Source organism: Ambystoma mexicanum, chromosome 1q (genome assembly GCF_040938575.1).
Source record: "Ambystoma mexicanum isolate Mex_15411 chromosome 1q, UKY_AmexF1_1, whole genome shotgun sequence".
NCBI classification, from domain to species: Eukaryota; Metazoa; Chordata; class Amphibia; order Caudata; family Ambystomatidae; genus Ambystoma; species Ambystoma mexicanum.
Genome location: NC_090922.1, coordinates 1,443,755,474 through 1,443,771,415, shown reverse-complemented (window position 1 = coordinate 1,443,771,415; position 15,942 = coordinate 1,443,755,474). Strand labels below are relative to the sequence as shown.

Sequence of the window (15,942 nt, the reverse complement as noted above, 5' to 3'; positions counted from 1 at the left end):
AGAGCGTGGTACCCGGACCTTCTAGATATGTCCATCTGCCCTCCACGCCGTCTTCCCCACCTAGTATTTTCTCTCGCGCAAGGGGGGGGGGGTGGAGGGAGGGGTCGGGGTTCTCCATCCAGAGGTCAAGACTGTCAACCTTCACGCTTGGTTTCTGAAAGGTTGAGATATAAGGATTGGGACCTCCCGGATGACGTGATGGAGTTGTTGCTTTCGACCACACGGCTGGCAACCAAATCCCTGTACCTTTGGCGCAGGTTTTGCAACTGGTGCAGAAGACACAATGTCTATCCTTTGCAGTGTTCCATTCCGATGGTTTTCTTTCTTGCTTTCTTTGGCCCACAGGGGTCTTCAAGTGGGTGCCATTAAAGGTTACCTGGCGGCACTGTCTATTTTTTTCACTGTCTGGCTCGTCTAAAAAATGTTCTTATTTTAAGATTCATTTGATTTCCCAATTTCTAAAAGGGCTCACAATTGTGTTCCCGCCGTCCCCGTTTCAGGTGCCGGTTTAGGATCTGAATTTGGTCTTAAAATTCCTGATGGGTGCTCCGTTTGAACCAATGCACTCTTGTCCTTTGCGACTGTTGTCTTTCAAGACGGTTTTATTGATTGCAATTACATCTGCTCGCAGAGTAAGTGAATTGCAGGCACTTTCATATAAGCCATCCTTTACTGTGTTCCACAAGGATAGGGTTGTACTGAGGGTACGTCCGTCCTTTCTACCTAAGGTAGTGTCTGAATTTCATCTGAGGCAGAAAGTGGTACTTCCTGCTTTCTATCCTCCCCCCTGTCCTGGTAAGGAAGAGGAGAGACTCCATAGGGGGGACCCTAGGAGAGCTTTGAGCTTTTATATCTCTAGGATGTCCAAGTTCAGAGTGGACGACCAGCTTTTTGTGGGATACACTGGACACCGATTGGGCCAGGCTGTTACTAAACGGACCTTGTCCAGGTGGATTATCCTCACCATTACTGAATGTTACAGATTGCCAGGCAATGACCCTTCGGAAGGGTTGAGAGCTCACTCCACTAGGAGCCTGGCTACATCCACAGCCCTGCAACAGGGAGTTCCTATTAAGAATATTTGTGACGCATCAACGTGGTCTTCCATCTAAACCTTTGTCAAGCATTACTTCCTGGAGACGCTCCGTGGTGAAGATATAGCCTTTGGTAAGGTTGTACCTTATTCTGCCATCTGATTGGGAATTCTAAATTCTTCTCCCTCCTCCATTCACTGATACTGCTTTGGGAGTCTGTCAAAGATGTGGAATACTTTGGAGGACACAATCTATTCGAAGAACAAGTTACTTAACAACTGGTAACGTTCTTTCGACTGGATGTTCCTCCAACGTATTCCGCATCGACCTCCCAGCCTGCCCGTCTGAAGAATTTCATTTGCTATTGCAGCTTGCGTTCCTGCAAGGCTATGTGCAGTCAAGCAGTCGTTGTGTACAAGCATGTTACACGTTATGGAGGAAAAAACATAAAATGAGGCTACGGGCGCCGTGCGTCCTATTTATAACATCCTGTAACGTCACCCGGTGCCACCGATGCAGGACGCGCTCTGCTGAAAAAAATTCCGAAGCAGCACAGCTGTGGACATTACATGTCAAAGATGTGGAATACGTTGGAGAAACATCCAGTCGAAAGGACGTTACCAGTTGGTAAGTATCTTGTTCTTCTGTGGCTCTGGGGAATAAACGATCTCCTAGTGCCCTCTTTTGGCTCACTGTACAGGGGTCCATCCTCCCAGTACACTTTGAACAGGCCAGGGGCCTCGCCCTTAGCCTGCTCCTCTGCCCACTTCGGCAGACCCGCCAGAGTGGGACACTCTGAGCTGTGAAGAACTCTGTCTGACCTGGGCTCCAGCTGATGCAAACTCACCCCTTTTGGGCAGGCCCTTCAAATCTGCGCCCACCTGGTCCTCCACCTCAGGTTCCTCCGCTGCCCCAGGCAACTCTGAAGTCACGGGGTCCACTACTACCAAAGTAGGGTCCTCAGTGGCTACTGGGCCCTCTCCCGCATGAGTAGCCGACTTAGTCATCTGTGGAAATGGACTAAGGGCTACTGGCCACGCCGATCCTTCCAACAAGCCCTCTGTTAGCACTCCAGGCGCTAAGGCTCTAAGAGTGTTCAATCTGGCGATCTCTTTAACCCTCGGGTAGGTGCTGCAACTATTTTGAGATCAGGAAGATCATTACCCAACAGACATGGGACAGGGATGGAGTCGTTCACTGCTACAAGGTGCTGGGTCGGTTCACCTTGCCAGCTGAACTCCATCACCAAGGGGCACTTGATCTTTCTACCTCCCCCTCCCCCTTAGCCTTTTCTTCTCTTACTCGCTACCAATATTACCTCCAACTACCGGTCTGTTATTTTCTCCTACCCACTTCCTACTACTCCGCATCCTTCCTACTACTAACTCTACTACAACTAGCATCTCTCCATTACAACTACTGCCTCTCCGCTCTTGTCAATACTCCTCTTCACCACTACCACTTCTCTACTACCGCTATGATCTCTACTACTACTCCCCCTACACAGCTACAACCACTTCTTTACTACTACTGCTTCTCCTTTCACTACTACTACTCTACCATTTCTACTAGTGACTTCTACTAGATCTTACTCCAACCCCTATTTCTTACCACCACTAGCCCTTCCTCCCATTACAACTACTACCCCCTCTTACTCCTAACACACTCACTTCCACAAACAAAACACTCCACAGATCCCTTCGCTCCAGTAACCTCCTCTCTCCTTCCACGCTCTCCTTCTGCTCTCTCGGATGTCCTCTTCCACCTCCTGTTCTCATCCAACCACAGCACACACTTAGCTTCACTCAGGTTCTCCCTTAAATAACCTTCCACTTCCCAGGATTGGTCAACGTATCCGTAATAATCAACGTAGCCTGGTTTCCAGGGGTGTGACACTGGAATAGCTTGGGGAGAACTTGTAAGTCCCGCCCATTCTCTGTGCAGGCCTGCCGCATTTCTAGCCTTTCCACTAGGGTAGTCTAAAGAGAACCACGGTTCTCTTTCTTTATGGCCTAACTGCAGGCCTTTTAATATTAATGAATTCCCTGGTGGGCTAGTGGTATTTGTATGACATCCTGGAGGCCTCTTTTCATTATACAAATCCCTGGTGATTTAGTGGGCTGCTATAATGTATCAAATCCCTGGTGGTTTCCCCTTTAGACTGCGCTCCAGCAGATGCTGTCAGGCAGGTTTTGCGGTAGAGAATAGTGCTGTACCTGAAGCAAAGCTCTGGAGAATGTTGCATCTCTGCCCTTTAGTACAAGATAAACTACTACCCCTGAACAACCCCAAGCAATATTCTTGTGGGTCCACCTATGTATCATTGCTTATTTTCCTTGCACAATAAAACTTCGACGTTATCAATATCTTCCCTACACAGTTTTATCACTGAACCAACAAGTGTTTGCACTTGTAATATGCATCCCCTTTTATGCTCCTAAATGGAAGCACATTAATAATGTTCTCATTCTCCTGTACATTTTGTACATTTTTATAGCATTTATGCCAATACATGGGCATTAGAAATGGAATAGCCAAGCATTCTACCTACTACCAATCACAAGTGTGTATGAGCCATGATGCCCAGTAAAACATAACATCATACTCATGATTGTGATACTGTGGATTGTGACGCCAGGTGACAGGTGAGGTTATACTGGCCAACCCGTAAGGTGGAAAGGGTTAAAAACTATGTCCAAAATGTTCTATGGGGAGTAAGCTAAGAACAGCCAACAAATGATCTCGTGCCATGGATCTAAAAATATTATAGGTAAAACCTTTCTAGTCCCCCTGTAAGGGATTCCGATCACCCTTCTCTCTGCCTTGCTGGTCTTCATATGTTGGGCAAAGAACTACAAGGGGCAACACAGGTTACATGTATATACACTATTTGGAAAATCAGTACCACCCTAAGCTCAGTGTGTCACCAGTGCAGCAAAGATTGAAAGGCTAACCTAACAAAATGAAATAATGGTGTCTCTTAATAGTCCTTCCATCGAAGACAAATGTATGTTGGAATACATTGAAAACATGCTTCTTTCAGCCACCAAAATATTCAAACAGTCTAAAAACTAGAGTTTGGAAAAATTGTCCAAGTGCCTATTTTTAGTCCCATGGGCAAGGTTACTACTGTTTTAGGGTGAAGTCAGCTGAAGGCTTTTTGCTGCTTGTTATCAAGGCAATCCAGCTTTGTACTTTATTTTTGTATCCAAACTATTGAATCAAGCATTTAAAATCAGAATTTGGAAAAATTTGCTAAATGCCAGTTTTAGGCCCAAAGACTTGAATTGCAGTCTAGGCCTACTCATTAAATGTGCTTGCTTTTCTTAAGCAAATCAATATCTTGTGGGCCAGCAGTGCCCAACAGGGTTTGCTCTTTTGTGGTTCAGTGTGATGTAGCCCTTGGTGAAATCTTAGGAACTCCTGTCTGGCTGCTAAAATAGCTTCCTTTTAAAGGCCATGTCCCACCCCTTTTTCCCTAATAGCCAATCACATTCTAACAGATATTGATGTAATTCATGCAATCAGTAAGGACTGTCAAACATATTCGAAACCTGCATATTTACTGGATCACACAGAAGTGCAACAGTGTTGAACCTAATGTACTTGGAAATACTCAAATGCCTGTTGGTTTATCAGCATTGGAGGGGATTCACTTGTGTGGTGCTGAACAAACTACATGGTAATTTTGGGGTCTGGTCAAAGACCCTGCCCATCTCTCCCTTTTTGCTCCACATTCTAGGCCTCTTCCTTGTAATAGTTCCCAGATTCCAATACCTGCGAGTGAACTTTGGTGAAGACCTTGCTTGTGATAGGCATGTAAATATGGTTGTCCATCTTCGACCCCACCCACCCCATTCTTAAGCTAGGCTTCAGCATCAGTACACCCTTAGCCGGCTCCAAATAGGTCTGTAGTATAGGGGCCTCATCATATCAAAGTTGGACTATTGTAGTTCGATTTATTAAAAAAATGTTCATCAGAAGACAGGGAAAATTATTGGAAACTTTTTCCAAATAATTTGAAAAATAATGTATTTATTCACTGCTCCCGGTCAGATGATGAATTCATTTTGTTACTCTGTCTTCTGCACGTTACACATTCAGGATCAAAATGTCCAGAATTGCAAAATAGTTTGGTAACCCGATATCAAAAATAGTCTTGGCTTTCATAGCATGCTGTATAGATTGCATGTTACCTTATATGACTTTTATCTGTCAAAGGAATCGGTGGTTTATTTTTTTATGAAAGAATGTTCAGATGGCATACAATATTAATTTGATCAAAGGAAACGTGCATCTCCCCCAGTAGAGATAGCAGGCATTGCACAGAACATACCATGCATCAAAAGGTTGCCCATAACTACATGTTCTACATTTGGGTATATTATACAATCAGTATTCTATCAGGATGAAATCTCACCACTTATATCAGAGAGGGTGTAACGAGCAAGGTAAATGGGAGTCATCTTGGTGGATGTGGATATAATTGAAGAAGGGAGACCAGACATTGTTAAACCTAGGCAGGAAACCTCCAATTTGTAGATATAATCTACCACAAATCAAGTGGCAAAAAGTATCAATAGGTATCCATTTATGTGTGACTTGTAATCTGGCAGCTACCAGGCAAATAGTAATCAATGTATTCCACCCAGAACCCAATGGATAGACCTCGGCAGCATCTACATGTCCAAGCAAAGTGACTTTTTGTTTAAAATTTTTATATGGGCATCGCTGACCTGAAGGCAGCAGGGTGCTGTTCAACCAATAGTAACATCATAAAATCAAATATTGACGAACAATGAATACACTGCAATTAGAGCTTGACTGTAAAATAAAAATTATTTTAAGGATAGATAGGATGGATACGTTTTAATGGCCACATTGTCAGCGTCAACACATCCTTTTATGATGCTAAATTGGCCCCATTATCCCTTCTATTGCTGGATTGTCTCTAATCATTTGTGCCGGGATGTCGTCACATAAGCAAAGATTAGTGCAAAGAGGGCAGCCCTGGCGGGTTTTTTTATTAGGTGGAATTGGATCTATAACAATCTATTTATACTGATGTTAGTTTGTGGGGGTTACAAATGTGCTCATAACTACATGGGACTGAAATCCAATTTGCAACAGTAGTTGGTGTAGAAAGAACCACTTTATACATCTTATGCTTTTTCTGCATCACAAGAGGATAGTGAATTTTTGTTGTTGAATTGATTGTTGTATTCAAGCTATATCTATGGTGTTTAAGGTATATGTGCATTGTATTCAAGTTATATCTATGGTGTTTAAGGTATATGTGCATTGTATTCAAGTTATATCTATGGTATTTAGCGTATATGCGCTTTAGGGATATCATATTTTGATATTATTTCCAGTCAGTCGGACCAGAATAAAATCTGTTTGCAGCTCAGCCAGTCAGCTAGGGGGAATATTAAGTACCCGGATCAACACCTTTGCAAAAATGTGTGTCACTACTCAGTAATAAAATGGGTCTGTGTGAAGAGACCCATCTGACATGATTTGGCTACAAGTATTACAATTATGCCCATCATAAAGTGAGTTATCTTTGCAGATATTGCAAACATATTAAATTGTGTAACCAAGGAAATACAGAGCTCATCTCTGAATTCCTTACAATTGGAACACCTCTGAATCGCCTCTTTGGTCTCCTGAGCCATGATCTTTGCTACCAATGTCTCGTTTTTGTCCATCAAACTTGGCAGTAACACCTCCTCCAAGTAATACTCCTGTGTAGCTGGAGAGGCTAAGATGCACCCCAAAGCTGGGTTGAATAATATTCCACAAAGGCTTGTTCTTTTCTCTGTTCTTTCCCTATTAAGTTGTAATCTGATGATTATGATTTGAATGAGACTTGGTACAGATTTTGTATGCTTATAAATGCCCTGCCTTTTCACCTTTTTTGTAAAATAGTTTGGGAACGGTTCAGAGCTAGTTCTCTTCTATGTCTGAAGTTATCCCCAATTTTCCTTTGAGTGTACGTAATTCTCCAGCATGGGGTCTGGCATGGTTTCACATGCTCATGAATATTCCCCATCGTCAGGCCGGGAATCCTAGGTAAAAGAAAAAACAGTTTCACTTTCATTTATAACCTGTCTTTCTCCTATAAACCAATCACTGAGTTCTGGGTCATACTGCGCCCAGGAAAGAATTATGACGTGAGACTCTTTTACTCATATTAATACATGGTCACATCCAGCTGGTGGATTGTCTTAACTGAATGTTGCTGAAACTTGTTGCGTACAAAATTGTTTATTTAAGGAGATGGATTCTCTTGTAGAATATTATATAATTACTAATCAGAGAGTACAACATTTATTTGGTTTCTTGTGTTATTTTCCTTTCCAGTCTGAATTGCTCATGAAGAAGGGGTTTCATACCTCGAAACACGCCTGCTACCCTCGGACCTAATAATTATTTTTTTGGAAACTTGATGCTATTAAACCTAATAATTCTTTTGGAATTGACCACTGTCTCTTCTTTCAAAATATTGTACCTACTGATTTAAGAGTTTATTTACAGAATGTACCTAATATTGACTGTTCTTTTCAGTAAAAAAAAGTGTGCAGGGGACGGGAGAATCCTACCTTTGGATCTTCATTGTTTCTTGTATATTGTTGTGATCTTGTGCCAGGATCATAGTTCCATCCCTGCACCTAGAATTTTTTGGAATTCTTTATTTTGATCTTTAAACTTTTATCTATCTAAATTAGGTATGCACTAACATCGCTTGGAGTTTCATACTGCCCCCAGCCAATGACTGCCCTCTCCCTAAGAACCTCCTCTGGCGGCCATCTTCAGATTTTACTGCACGTTCAAGTGTTGGGAGTCCTCATGTTTCGCTCTTCGAGCTTTCTGCCTTTTTTGTGTTTTTTTTAGCTAGGCAACCCCTATTTTTGTTCACTCGAGCCTGTGTGCTCCATCGTTTATTCATCAGAGTAACGGGGATCCGTATTACGGCATTTTTCATCATCCCTCAAGGGCAAAATATTCAAGTATTTTTCTTCTTGGAAGTTTCCAGAAGGCCATCAGGCCTACACGGCGCTGCATCATGTCGGAGGAGAAGGAGGGCGGCGCTTCCCTTTTGAAGCTCTGCACCAGCTGTGGTTTGCAGAATGTTTTCACGGACGACAAGCATTCCCAATGCTTGTAGTGTCTTCACCCGACGCACAAGGAAGAAGATTTCAAGATGTGCCGTGGCTTCTCCAAGTGCACGATGAAGGATCGGCACGTCTGACTGGCGGCTCGGCTCAAAGCCAGTGCCTCTACCCCGTGTGGTCCACAGGGGCATGCCTCATCCAGATCCAGCCAGCTGGAGCAGGCTTTTAAATCCTTCATCCGTGGGGGCCCAAGACAAGACCAAGCACCGCAAGTCTGCTACAGTCGGGGTCACTGCGCACGTGGGTACTGTGATGGGCAAGGCCTGTTAATCGTTCGTTTCCATCAGCTTCGATCTCCAGCCATCGCTCCAGTTCTTTGTCAAAGAGAAAGTTAGCTATCCCGAGGAAGCTGCAGGAGATGTGGGAGAAAGCCAAGCAGGACAGGTGTCCACCCTGCCAGTTAAGGCCCAGCCGATCCAGGTCAAATTGTCCTCTTCTATCAAGCTGGTTGCTGCCGCCCTCTCAAAGGCGAAAGGGGATGACCCCGTCCAGGGTACCCCGTGGCAGTCAAGGTGGCTCTTCCTCCCAGACCGGAGCCTTCGGCCAAACCAGTGGAGAAGACTCCAGAAAATAGCATGCCCGAAGCTGACCGCTCATGACCCGAAGAAGGGGGACGGGGAGCTGCGTCGAAGAGCTACAGGACACGGATATTTCTTCGTCTGACGAGGAAGACCTAGTTTCCGTCCACACCATCCAGGAGGAGATTGGTGACAACAAGAACGTCTAGGAGTTGCCCACTGTAGGCGGCAATGACGATGACGTAGGCAGGGGCAACAACATAGGTGCGGTTCCTGTGACCCTGTCACCCAGGAACCCCCCAGAGATCTGTTGCGGATATTCTCTTGACCCCCCACACACTGGTGTTGGAGATTCAGAAGAGGATGCCACTGGGGTCGGAGATTCAGAAGAGGATGCTGATGGCACCACCAGCGGCACCACTGGTGACAACCCTGTTGATACCGGGGCCACCACAGTCGAAGAAAAATAGGAGACCCCTACGCCTCCACTCCAAATGTCACTTCCGCACACCCTAGGGATACGGGGATGGACACCGACGACCACGGTAGAACTCTCCACCACCAAGGGCTTATCTGCTGGATGAAGTGGGATCCTTCCACTCCATGATTGCCCGTGTGTCAAACTCTTCCAGCTCACCCCGGAAGAGAAGGAGGAAGGCTTCCTGTATCAGCGCCGGGAGGTGAAAAGGAGGACCATTCTGTCTGTATCGCTGCTGGATAACGTCTAGGATGAGGGGCTGGCACTGATGAACAACCCTGCATCGGCCCCGGGGAAGAGGGACCGGCTAGAAAAGAAATACAGGGTGCCGGAGTCTGCGCCCAAATGTCTGCGGTCACCGCCATCGCTGGACTCAGTGGTTTCAGCTGCTGCTAGGAGGAAGTCTTCCAACCCGTCGTCATCAACCTCTGGCTTCTGGACGGCGAGGGGAAGAAATTGAATGCCATGGGAAGGAAGGTCATTTACTCTGCTGCCACAACGGTAAAGGTGCCAATGCCTTAGCGTTCCTGGCCAGGTACAACCAGGAGGTATGGTACAAGATGGCTCTGATCCTGGATTTCCTCCTCGAGGACAAGCGGGTAGAGGCAATAGAGATCCTTCAGGAAGGTGAGGTGGTGCCAGGCCACGCCATCACTGTGGCACTGGACATTGTGGACACACGGTTTCACCAGATGGGAAACAGGGTTTGCCTCTGTCGTTGTGGCTGGCTGAAGGCCACCAACTTCAGACAAGTGGTCCAGCCGAGGGTCCTGGACATGCTATTCGACTGAGACAGTCTTTTCGGCGAGGCCGTCGATGAATCTCTTCAGGCCATCAAGACTGACACGGAGACGGCCCATGCCCCCGGGCATGCTGCAACAGCACCATCCATCCTTTCGTCCCTCAGGAGCGAAGTCGGTAGGTCTGCGAAGATCTTCGGGGGTGGATTGTCCTCTTTCCGCCAACCTTCCCATTCCACGACCCTGAAAAGGGTCGTTCCAAGGTCTTCGGGAGTGGGCACTGTCATCGTCAAAACTCCCAGAGTGGCGCACCGGCCTCTAAGCAGGACTGAACAGGCAAGGACGTCGGGTCCCCACCCCCTGCACCTCGGTGGGAGGATGGCTTGCAAACTTCGTCAGCGTGTGGGGAAACATCTCTACCGATCGATGGGTGCGGGACACTCTCGCCCACCGACACACTTTGGAGTTTCAGCAAAAGTGTCAGCGAATACCACCGGTGGCCCGGCAGGAACAACGCATCCCTCAGCTGCTGCTGGAGGTTAAGCCTGTGTTAAGAAAAAGGGGCGATAGAACTGGTTCCGAAGCAACTCTGGGGCTCCGGAATTTACCCAAGATACTTTCTAGTAAGAAAGAAGACCGGGGGCTGGAGGCCCATTCTCGATCTAAGACGACTAAACAAGTACATCAAGTGCCAGAAGTTCAGGATGGTCACGTTGCAGCACGTGCTCGGCCAACTGGAGGAGGGAGACTTTCTGTCATCGTTGGATCTAGAGGACGTGTACTTCCACGTCCCCATTCACGTAAAACATTTCAAGTTCCTGCGCTTTGTCATACAAGGGAAGCACTACTAGTTCAAGACACTCCCCTTCGGACTGAAGTCAGCGCCCACAGTCTTTACGAGATGCCTGGCTCCGGTGGCGGCCCAACTGCAACTACAGGGAATTCATGTGTACCCATACCTCGATGACTGGCTCATCCGGGCCATGTCAGAGGTCACTGCCGTCAATCACACGGCAACGACCGTCCGGCTGCTGACGGATATGGGGTTCTCGGTGAACTATGCAAAATCCTGTTGACTCCATCGCAGTACGTGCTGTTCCTGGGGTCGAGGCTCAACGCGGTGTCCTGCCTGGCGGCTCTGTCAGAGGAGAGCATAGCGGCCATTTTGGGCAAGGTGCAACGGCTGTTAGCACTGAAGATCGCCACAGTGAGGGCCATTAAGTCGTTGCTCGGCATAATGTCATGTATTTACATGGTCCGGCTCTGCAGGTTGTGGGCGCGACTGCTCCAGGAAATCCTGGACGCCTGTTGGATCCAGGTGTCTGGAAGATTCAAGGAAAGGATTGTGCTCGACGGGGAGTTCCGTCGAGAGATAAGGTGGTGGGGCGTGCGCTCCAATGTCGCTGGTGGCACAGACTTCCAGAGCCCTCCATACCAGGAGATGGTTATTATGACGGGCACTTCCCTGGAGGGGTGAGGAGCACACACCGGTTGTCTCTACGCCAGAGGACTGTGGCTGTCGGAGGAGAAGATGCTACACATCAACATCCTGGAACTACAGGCTGCGTTTTATGCCCTCAAGTCATTTCGTCCCTCAAGGGCAAAGTGGTGAGTGTCTTCACGGACAATACCAGCACAATGTTTTACATCTGGATGCAGGAGGGCACCAGATCCCCGGCGCTCTCCAGAGAGGCGCAGGAGTTGTGGCACTGGGCCGTCACCCAGGGGATGTTCCTCATTCCTTTCCACCTGGCGGGAGTCAAAAACACTGTCGCCGACTCACTCATCAGGGAGCTACGCTCTTGCCACGAGTGGGAGCTTCAGCAGGATCGAGTAGACAACCTCTTCCTCAGGTGGGGCAGTCCCCAGATTGATCTTTTTGCGACTGTGACTAACACCAAGTGACGGAGGTTCGCCAGCAAGTTTCCCCAGCCAGTTTCCTCAGCCGGAAAACATGGGGGGGATGCATTCTCCTTCCCTTGTGAAGGCCTGTTCCTGTACGCGTTCCCTCAGTTAGCGCTGCTACTTCAAGTCATCATGCAACTCAGACGGTGCCGATGCAGGATGATCCCCGTCGCGCCAGCGCAGCCAAGGCAAATCTGGTACCTGGACCTTCTCAGCATGTCAGCGTCCCCTCCAGTTTAGCTACCAGTGGACGTGGATCTTCTCGCAAGGGAAGGGAGTGCAATCTGCACCACGAACCAGGATCGCTGAACCTGAAGGCCTGGCTCCTGTAGCATTAAAGTTCAGTGGTTACGAGCTGCCTGAGGACTGCAGGGAGATCCAAGGCAGGGCATTGTCGACTTTGAAGTGTTACGGACACAAATGGAACTGTTTCGTGACTTGGTGCTGGTCACTGAAGATTAACCCTCTGAGGGCCACGGCCCCCTTGGTCTCTCTGTACTTTTTGTCGTTGACGAAGTCGAGGCTGGCGCACGCCTCCATCAAGGTGCATCTGGCTGCTATCTCCCTCTACACTAGTTTTCTGGGACGGTCTTCTCTTTTGGTTGCACCGTCTAGTGAAAGAGTTAATTAAAGGACTGTTCCATTCTTTCTCGCCTGTGAAGGCGCTTGCCCCAGCGTGGGAGCTCAACATGGTGCTAACTAGGCTCATGGGGGTCCCATCTGAGTCGATGCATCCGGCTCTGCTCAAGTTTCTGTCTTAGAAGACAGCTTCATGGCCACCATCTCTACCAGGAGAGTAGGTGAGATCCATGGCCCTATCCTGCAAGCGGCCTTACTTGACATACCACGAGACAAGGGTGTTGGTGCGGATGCACCCCTCCTTCATGGCCAAGGTGCTGGCGGAATTTCATCTCAACGATCCCTTGTTGTTAACTGTGTTTTTTCCGGCACCTTTGTCGCCGGCTGAAAGGACTTTGCACTTGCTGGATGTGGCTCTAGCGCTGAAGTTTTATGTGCCCCGCGCAAAGAGTTTCCGGAAAACTTCTCAGCTTTTTGTGAACTTTGGTCCTGTGAACCAAGTGAAGGTCTTATCCAAGGCTTCCATCTCCAGGTGGCTCTCTGGCTGCATCACTCATTGTCACCGATTGGCAAACCGACGGCTGCCTGGGCCGTCCAAGAGCCCATTCTACCAGAGCGATCGATGCAACGACGGCGTTCCTGTCTGATGTGCCCCTGCTGGACATTTGCAGAGCTTAGAGATCTACGCGCACCTTCACGAAATTCTACTGCGTCGAACAGGGATTCCAGGGAGGAGTTCAGAGTCGGCCAAGCAGTGCTACGCATCCTGTTCGCTTAAAGGTGAGCCTGTTGAGGAGGTAAGAGTAATTGCTTCTGTTGAGCTTGCCACCTCCTGTGGTTGCGTATGTATGTACTGCTGTGTATTCCTTATTCTTGAGCATGTGAATCCATGCCAGACCCCATGCCGGAGAAGGAACAAGTTAATTACCTGTAAGTGTTGATCTCTAGTATGGGTCTGGCATGAATTCACATGCGAATTCTCCTTCCTGCCCCTCTGCGGCTCTTCTTGGTCATACTGCCACTTTACGTGCTACCAAATCTGAAGATGACTGCCAGAGGAGGGGCTTGGGGAGAGGGCAGTCATTGGCTGGCGGCATTGTGACCCAGAGCTCAGTGATTGGTTTATAGGCGAAAGACAGTTTATAAACGAAAGTGAAACTGTTTTTTCTTTTACCAAGGATTCCCGGCCTGACGACAGGGAATATTCATGAGCATGTGAATCCATACCATACCGATGCTGGAGAACAACAGTTACAGGTAAGTAACTTGTTCATTATTTGGATCTCCTGGTGAATGTCACTTTTCATGTTCATTAACCATTATTTTCCATTCGGCTCCTCTTCCCAAGAGCCTCTTATAAATATCTTTGGCGGAATCCCAGCGATTGTTCTAGGTGGTCTACTGGATGAGTGTTAATTTAAAAAAAAATAGTCAAAATCACGTTCACATTTTCTGTAACTGTTGGGTCTGTAATCCTTTTTACATTAAATGTCGAGGGGGTCTACCAGGAGACTAGCACATCCCTTCTATTCCAAAGACACCATTAGTTGAGGGGGATCTGATCACATTATTAATTCTCAAACCATGTCCTCCAGCCCCTTTCCAATCAAGTGACAGTTAAGATATGACTAACTTTTCTAAACATGCGCGCAATAGATTTAATCCCATTCACCCCGATATTTCATCGAGATTCCTGCCAATGAAAATCTCAACGTATGTCAATCAAGCTACTTTAGGCAGACACAGAGAATTGAATACATTGTGGCAATCATTGGTCTAATAAAACGATAGGCGCCGCTCCTTTGCAGTGATCCTTTGATCCCCACCAATTGTCCCTCTTAGTTCTGGAATCCACCACAGTGATGGAAGCGAATTAACAGGCTGCAGCTAAGGTGGTGAAACCCTGTCCAGTTTAAAGGTCATAGGACATTTTCAAGAGATGGGGCATCTACAAATAGAGGATGCTGTATTTTTAGTTGCTCCATTTTTTAAAAAAAGGGCAGGTTACCTACTTTTCAAACATGTCCTGCTCATTTCCATGGGGCTGTGTTGCAACGCAGATGATGGGTTGGCTATCCACCTTACACACATTCTGGTATTGCCACCCATTTGGGTGTAGGAATTTCATTCCTCCGTGTGTGAGCCTTTAAAGAGCCTGCCATTGGAAAATGTCAACAAATTGAAGAAAAAGAACATGTCTGTGCCTGTTGGAGCTATAGAAATGAAAGTGGGACAGCCGGCAGTTCGTAACGCTGCTATTCCACGTACAAGAAAAAGGCGCAATAGCGTCAAGTCAAGTATGAGTGTCAAATATTACGTATACTCCTGCACGTTATATACACGCACAGGGGAATGAGTTTGATTTCTGTGCATTTCAAAGCACATGCCGTCGGAATTTGGGAGGTCCATTGGTATGTGCAGAAACGCCCTTTTTTGTGCAAATGCACAAGGGGCATCAGCGACCTCTGCAAAGTACAGCCAAAGCATTTAACCGGATCAATCAATTCTTCAACTAGGTGTTCTTATAGCCTGGTGGTGTTTGGGCAGTATGTCGCTCTTAGCAACAACCTCAGCAAATGCCCCTGGGCTTCCAGACCAAGACTGGTCTTATTGCACTGCTCTATTGCCCCGAGCAAAGGTTTTATTTGCAACCGTGTGTCCTCTACCTCGACCCTACATGTGCTAACCACGCAGGCCCCGCACCGCTTTCTCATCAGTCCCTGCTGTTGTTGCTGAGGAAGCTTGTGACATGCATTTTCCTCCAGGGAATGTATATAACGCTTTGGATTGGCGTTTCAGAAGGACTGGTTGTGAGAATTAGGGAGATGTGCAATATTGTGGTATTTGGCAGTGGGCATTCACTAGTGAGTAAAGACTTCCTGGCTGATAATTCTGAAGTGCCAAACTCTCCCTATTGTGGTCTCATGTCAGTAGATTTTCTACCGCTGCTGACCTTTCTGAAAGAGAAACATTTCCCCATGAATGCGCTTCCTTGAAATAAGAGCAGAGTTTGCTTTCAGCTGATTGTGTTTACTTATATAGTATTGTGTGTTTTATTAGAATGTGGGCTGCATAATAAGAAAGTGAATAGTTCTTCCCCACTTTTAATTGCCTGAATGGTTTCTCTTTTCATAATTGCAGGAAATAATCGAATTTCCAATATTGAAATTAAATGGAAGGACAATGGAGATTGAATCCACCTTCCACACGTACGTCCAGCCAGTGGTTCACCCTCAGCTGACCCCCTTCTGTACAGAGGTAAGGTATCACACGCTCACGGTGCCACAGGGAACACTTTTGTATTGCAGGTTGGTGGGAGTACTGAACAGTACGAAGCAATGGAAAATTGTAATGTTTTAATACAGGTCATGTCCAACTATCACATAAAGACCTCTCCCTTCTCAATGTTCCAGGTCGAGAGCAAACTCTTGTAACTTTGTAAAGGGCATGCAGGCACTTATAATATCACAATTCTTTTTAAAATATTCATGGAGTTTGGGCTGATGAGAG

General features: G+C 47.0%; 1 protein-coding gene across 3 annotated transcripts in view; it reads left to right on the top strand.

The window, feature by feature from the left end:
• The window catches only part of ERI3 (ERI1 exoribonuclease family member 3), a 2,288,738-nt gene that overhangs the window by 375,801 nt on the left and 1,896,995 nt on the right, over nt 1-15,942 (top strand). For all 3 annotated transcript variants that reach the window (XM_069642321.1, XM_069642319.1, XM_069642320.1), the window contains one exon: nt 15,574-15,690. In XM_069642321.1, the coding sequence (XP_069498422.1) occupies nt 15,574-15,690 (117 nt within the window). The remainder of the gene's footprint in view (nt 1-15,573; nt 15,691-15,942) is intronic.